The sequence below is a fragment of the Cherax quadricarinatus genome, chromosome 38 (assembly GCF_038502225.1).
Source record: "Cherax quadricarinatus isolate ZL_2023a chromosome 38, ASM3850222v1, whole genome shotgun sequence".
Classification (NCBI taxonomy): domain Eukaryota; kingdom Metazoa; phylum Arthropoda; class Malacostraca; order Decapoda; family Parastacidae; genus Cherax; species Cherax quadricarinatus.
Genome location: NC_091329.1, coordinates 10,435,252 through 10,442,751, shown reverse-complemented (window position 1 = coordinate 10,442,751; position 7,500 = coordinate 10,435,252). Strand labels below are relative to the sequence as shown.

The window sequence follows — 7,500 nt, the reverse complement described above, 5'->3', positions numbered from 1 at the left end:
AGGGAGGGAGTCAGGGAGTAGCCTACAATACTACCCAGGTGAGGGGGTTCAGGGAGGGGGTCAGGGAGGGGGTCAAGGAGGGGGTCAGTGAGGGGGGAGGGGGAGGGGGTTATAACCAACGATGGACATAAACATAATTCTTGAAGTAGAGAGAAGCGTCTTTTAGAGACACTAGGCGGGGCCAGGGGCTGTAGTTCGACCCCTGCAACTACATGTAGGTGAACAACAACAACACACACATATACGCACACACACACTGAAGGGCAGGAGGACTAAGGAGATATGATAACGATGTACAAAATACTACTAAGGCCACTACTACTACTACGACTACTACCACTAACGACTACTACCACTAACGACCATTACTACTACTACTACCACTAACGACTACTACCACTAACGACCACTACTACTACCACTAACGACTACTACTACAACTACTACCACTAACGACTACTACCACTAACGACTACTACTACGACTACTACCACTAACGACTACTACCACTAACGATTACTACCACTAACGACTACTACCACTAACGACTACTACTACGACTACTACCACTAACGACTACTACCACTAACGACTACTACTACTAACGACTACTACTACGACTAATACCACTAACGACTACTACTACTACCACTAACGATTACTACTACGACTACTACCACTAACGACTACTACTACGACTACTACCACTAACGACTACTACTACGACTACTACCACTAACGACTACTATTACGACTACTACTACTAACGACTACTACCACTAACGGCTACTACCACTAACGACTACTACCACTAACGACTACTACCACTAACGACTACTACTACTAACGACTACTACCACTAACGACTACTACTACTAACGACTACTACCACTAACGACTACTACCACTAACGACTACTACTACTAACGACTACTACCACTAACGACTACTACTACTAACGACTACTACCACTAACCACTACTACCACTAACGACTACAACCACTAACCACTACTACCACTAACGACTACTACCACTACTACCACTAACCACTACTATTAACGACTACTACCACTAGCGACTACTACCACTAACGACTACTACCACTAACCACTACTACCACTAACGACTACTACCACTAACCACTACTACCACTAACGACTACTACCACTAACGACTACTACCACTAACCACTACTACCACTAACGACTACTACCACTAACCACTACTACCACTAACGACTACTACCACTAACCACTACTACCACTAACGACTACCATTAACGACTACTACTAACGACTACTACCACTAACGACTACTACCACTAACGACTACTACTAACGACTACTACCGCTAACGACTACTACCACTAACGACTACTACCACTAACGACTACTACCACTAACGACTACTATCACTAACGACTACTACCACTAACGACTACTACCACTAACGACTACTACCACTAACGACTACTACCACTAACCACTACTACCACTAACGACTACTACCACTAACCACTACTACCACCAGCCACTACTACCACTAACCACTACTACCACTAACCACTAATACCACTAACCATTACTACCACTAACGACTGCTACCACTAACCATTACTACCACTAACGACTACTACCACTAACGACTATTACCACTACCCACTATTACCACTAACGACTACTACCACTAACCACTAACGACTACTACCACTAACCACTACTACCACTAACCACTACTACCACTAACGACTACTACCACTAACCACTACTACCACTAACCACTAACGACTACTACCACTAACCACTACTACCACTAACCACTACTACCACTAACCACTACTACCACTAACCACTACTACCACTAACCACTACTACCACTAACCACTACTACCACTAACCACTACTACCACTAACGACTACTACCACTAACCACTACTACCACTAACCACTAACGACTACTACCACTAACCACTACTACCACTAACCACTAACGACTACTACCACTAACCACTAACGACTACTACCACTAACGACTACTACCACTAACCACTACTACCACTAACCACTACTACCACTAACGACTACTACCACTAACCACTACTACCACTAACGACTACTACCACTAACCACTACTACCACTAACCACTACTACCACTAACGACTACTACCACTGCTGCAACAAAGACGTTCCCTGTGGTCGTATTTGCTGGGAATTTTCCCTTTTTTCTGCAACATTCCAAATTTCTGATGATGTGTTGACTTCAACACGAAAGACCTAGAACTATCATTCAACTTCCCCGTGGTTGTTTTGTACACACACACACACACACACATATATATATATTGAGGAACTTAAGTAATTTTAAAGTTAAACGAAAACTAAGTTAGAGAGACAAGAAAACTGAAACCTAACTTAGTTGTTGGTGGAGTGAAGTTGTGGAGATAGAAGAATGGAGGAGAGTTAGCTCGAGAGAGAGTGAGAGATCGAGAGAGATCGAGAGAGAGAGAGAGAGAGAGAGAGAGAGAATTGACCGACCTGTTTGCCTCCTCGAGGGCGGCCAGGAGCTTGAGATCATCAGCTGAAGGGTCAGGCTTGGCCAGGACCTCGTTGTTGTTGTGTGACTCCAGGCTGACCTCCGAGTCACTCATGGTGGAGGGGGAGGAGCTGGAGGTGGCAGCGTCGCGGGAACACCCGATACTCGAAGCCGAGCTCTTCCTCGAAGAGGAGAAGCTGGAGGTGGAGCTCTTCCTCGAGGAGCAGCTGGAGGTTGAGCTCTTCCTCGAGGAGCAGATGCTTGAGGCTGAGCTCTTGCGGCTGCCTGCTAGACTGCTGCTGGCGCTGCTGCCCTCAGAGACTCCACTGTCACCCTCACATCTGCAGGCAACACAACACTTCATTAGTAACACATTCAGGCAACACAACACTTCATTAGTAACACATTCAGGCAACACAACACTTCATTAGTAACACATTCAGGCAACATAACACTTCATCATTAACACAGGCAACATAACACTTCATTAGTAACACATTCAGGCAACACACTTCATTAGTAACACATTCAGGCAACACAACACTTCATCAATAACACATTCAGGCAACACAACACTTCATTAGTAACACATTCAGGCAACACAACACTTCATTAGTAACACATTCAGGCAACATAACACTTCATCATTAACACAGGCAACATAACACTTCATTAGTAACACATTCAGGCAACACACTTCATTAGTAACACATTCAGGCAACACAACACTTCATCAATAACACATTCAGGCAACACAACACTTCATTAGAAACACATGCAGGCAACACAACACTACAACAGTAACACATTCATTTTACTCAACACTTCATCAGTAACACATGCAGGCAACACAACACTTCATTAGTAACACATTCAGGCAACACAACACTTCATTAGTAACACATGCAGGCAACACAACACTTCATTAGTAACACATTCAGGCAACACAACACTTCATTAGTAACACATTCAGGCAACACAACACTTCATTAGTAACACATTCAGGCAACACAACACTTCATTAGTAACACAGGCAACATAACACTTCATCATTAACACAGGCAACACAACACTTCATCATTAACACAGGCAACACAACACTTCATTAGTAACACATTCAGGCAACACAACACTTCATCATTAACACAGGCAACACAACACTTCATTAGTAACACATACAAGTAACACAACACTTCATTAGTAACACATACAAGCAACACAACACTTCATTAGTAACACATGCAGGCAACACCTAACCTAACCAAACAGAATCACAGGAAGCGCCTTGACGGCGTTCCCTGTCATCGTACTTGCTAGGACATCCTCCTCTTTTCTGCAACATTGCAAGCTCCTGATGTGTTGATTGCAACACGAAAGGCCTAGAGCTATCATTCAACTCCCCTGTGGTTGCTTTGCATATATATATATATATATATATATATATATATATATATATATATATATATATATATATATATATATATATATATATATATATATATATATATATATATATATATACATACATGGAGGTGACAATACAGCTTGTTCACACCTGCATAATAATATTCGCACGTATATAATAATATCACAGCTGTAAACACACAAAAATAAGCGAAATATATGACAAATTTAAGGTTGGTTTAGTAATGAGCGTTGGTGCCTGAGAGGCTGCCTGAGAAGCTGCCTGAGAGGCTGCCTGAGAGGCTGCCTGAGAGGCTGCCTGAGAGGCAGGCAGCCTCTCAGGCAGCAGCAGCAGCAGGACTCGCGCACCCACACTCTGACTCCTGCTTAACTTGGTGGGTCGCCAACTTGCGCTGCCACCACAGCGCAAGTTGCACCTTCCAGCTTGACGGCCGAATAACTTAACCTTCCATAATAGTTTGCAGCTTATCCAAGTTGGTCTCCGGAGGGTAGAGGGGTGGTGGGGGGTGGTGGGGGGTGGTGGGTGGGGGTGGGAAGGAAGGAAGGGAGGGAGGGAGCTAGGAAGAGGGAGCACAAGTCTCCGAAGTACTCCCTTACCTCACTCCCTCCTCGAAATGTTGCAAGCGGAGGATAACCCGGGGTAGGGAGTGTTAGCCACCCAGGATAACCCGGGGTAGGGAGTGTTAGCCACCCAGGATAACCCGGGGTAGGGAGTGTTAGCCACCCAGGATAACCCGGGGTAGGGAGGGTTAGCCACCCAGGATAACCCGGGGTAGGGAGTGTTAGCCACCCAGGATAACCCGGGGTAGGGAGGGTTAGCCACCCAGGATAACCCGGGGTAGGGAGTGTTAGCCACCCAGGATAACCCGGGGTAGGGAGGGTTAGCCACCCAGGATAACCCGGGGTAGGGAGTGTTAGCCACCCAGGATAACCCGGGGTAGGGAGGGTTAGCCACCCAGGATAACCCGGGGTAGGGAGTGTTAGCCGCCCAGGATAACCCGGGGTAGGGAGGGTTAGCCACCCAGGATAACCCGGGGTAGGGAGTGTTAGCCACCCAGGATAACCCGGGGTAGGGAGGGTTAGCCACCCAGGATAACCCGGGGTAGGGAGTGTTAGCCACCCAGGATAACCCGGGGTAGGGAGGGTTAGCCACCCAGGATAACCCGGGGTAGGGAGTGTTAGCCACCCAGGATAACCCGGGGTAGGGAGGGTTAGCCACCCAGGATAACCCGGGGTAGGGAGTGTTAGCCACCCAGGATCACCCGCGGTCGGGAGGGTGAGCCACCCAGGATAACCTGTGGTAGGGAGTGTTATCCACCCAGGATAACCCGGGGTAGGGAGGGTTATCCACCCAGGATAACCCGGGGTAGGGAGTGTTAGCCACTCAGGATAACCTGAGGTAGGGAGGGTTAACCACCCAGGATAACCTGAGGTAGGGAGAGTTAACCACCCAGGATAACCCGGGGTAGGGAGGGTTAACCACCCAGGATAACCTGAGGTAGGGAGGGTTATCCACCCAGGATAACCTGAGGTAGGGAGGGTTAACCACCCAGGATAACCTGAGGTAGGGAGGGTTAACCACCCAGGATAACCCGGGGTAGGGAGGGTTAACCACCCAGGATAACCTGAGGTAGGGAAGGTTAACCACCCAGGATAACCCAGGGTAGGGAGGGTTAACCACCCAGGATAACCTGAGGTAGGGAGGGTTATCCACCCAGGATAACCCAGGGTAGGGAGGGTTAACCACCCAGGATAACCTGAGGTAGGGAGGGTTAACCACCCAGGATAACCCAGGGTAGGGAGGGTTAACCACCCAGGATAACCTGAGGTAGGGAGGGTTATCCACCCAGGATAACCCAAGAAAATCATTGTGTGGTCCTTCAATCTTGTCCCCCAGGATGCCACCAGCACCAGTCCACTAGTACCCAGGTACCTACTTACTGCTATGTGAACAGTGACAGTAGATGTAAGGTGACTAACACTCAGGTACCTACTTGCTGCTAGGTGAACATATACAGCAAGTGTAAGGCGACACGCCCAATGTTTCCACCCGTGCCAGGGATCGAACCACGGACACTCAATGCGTTAGGTGAGTCCGCTGCCAACCGCGCCACGGGTCACCCTCAAGATGCCACCCACGACAGTTTGATAACGGGCATAACACCTGTTCACTGTCAGGTGAAGAGGGGCAACGTACACACGCGCACACACACACACCTGCACTAATACGCACACCCGTCCCTCACGAACAGACACGTCCGTATTAACACGCACATATAAACATGTACGCTCATCCTCAGTGTCAAAGGCAGATATACACTGTCCTCAGTGACAACTATTCCCCAACAAGCACTAACGACCCCCCAACCACCACTAACGACCCCCAACCACCACTAACGACCCTCAACCACCACTAACGATCCTAACCACCACTAACGACCCCCCAACCACCACTAACGACCTCAACCACGACTAACGACCCTCAACTACGACTAACGATCCCAACCACCACTAACGACCCACAACCACCACTAACGATCCCAACCACCACTAACGACCCTCAACCACCACTAACGATCCCAACCACCACTAACGACCCTCAACCACCACTAACGATCCCAACCACCACTAACGACCCTCAAACTAACAACAACCACCAATCCAGGATCTCGAGTTACTGCGACTACACTGCTTAACGACAATTAACAAGGGACTGGCTGGACGACTAACGACAACCAGACGACCTTAATTAACGACTGGTGGGCAGGCAGAGGGTCAAGGTACCATCATTACCCATGACTGCATGCAACATGCAACAGGCAGACAGCAGAGGGCAGTCTGCCTGATGCTACTTGCAACACTGGTCCAATACCTGATACCAGCACTAATCATGTTGCAATACCAGTAGTGAACATTAAAATGGTATAAAATACCGACAGGTTGTTAGGTAAGACACATATGCAACATAGTACTATGGAACAATGCTCTTCTCCAGACTGAGGGACTGACCACCTCAAAACTTTAAGGGTGATGGACTGATTACATCGTCTTCAAGTATCTTCTGCTTCTATCAACTTTTCTGTACTTGACTGAAGAAGCCTACTGTGTAGGCGAAACGTTTCACAATAAAGATACGTAACTGTTGCATATGTGTCTTACCTAACAATACCAGTAGTGTATGAAGGTTCAATACCAGTGATGTATGGGAGAGCAACACCAGTGGTGTATATCAATATCAACTAGAAACACTGGGGCTCACAACAAAGGCAAGAAGCACCACTGGTCAGAAAGCCAGTCAACATCCACAACACTACACAAAGCTACTCCTTGACACGTAGGAGATAGAGTCACATCTTAAATCTACACCTGGAGCATTCTGTAAGGATTTTGGTTCCAAGCCTACAGACTGACATCACTCCCTACTGCAGTAACAGACTCGGCAGACATTCCGAAATATATCGAAACAAGATCAAGAATATCTCAGTAAGTGTAAAGGGACCAAGACTCTCCATCATAATGGGGGACTACCAGCACACCCCT

At 47.4% G+C, this 7,500-nt stretch overlaps 1 protein-coding gene across 1 annotated transcript in view; it reads right to left on the bottom strand.

Annotated features, from left to right (window-relative positions):
- LOC138853712 (uncharacterized) overlaps nucleotides 1–7,500 on the bottom strand; it is a 51,927-nt gene that overhangs the window by 39,625 nt on the left and 4,802 nt on the right. Inside the window, exon 2 of the mRNA XM_070091948.1 lies at nucleotides 2,538–2,876. Within this exon, the coding sequence (XP_069948049.1) occupies nucleotides 2,538–2,876 (339 nt within the window). The remainder of the gene's footprint in view (nucleotides 1–2,537; nucleotides 2,877–7,500) is intronic.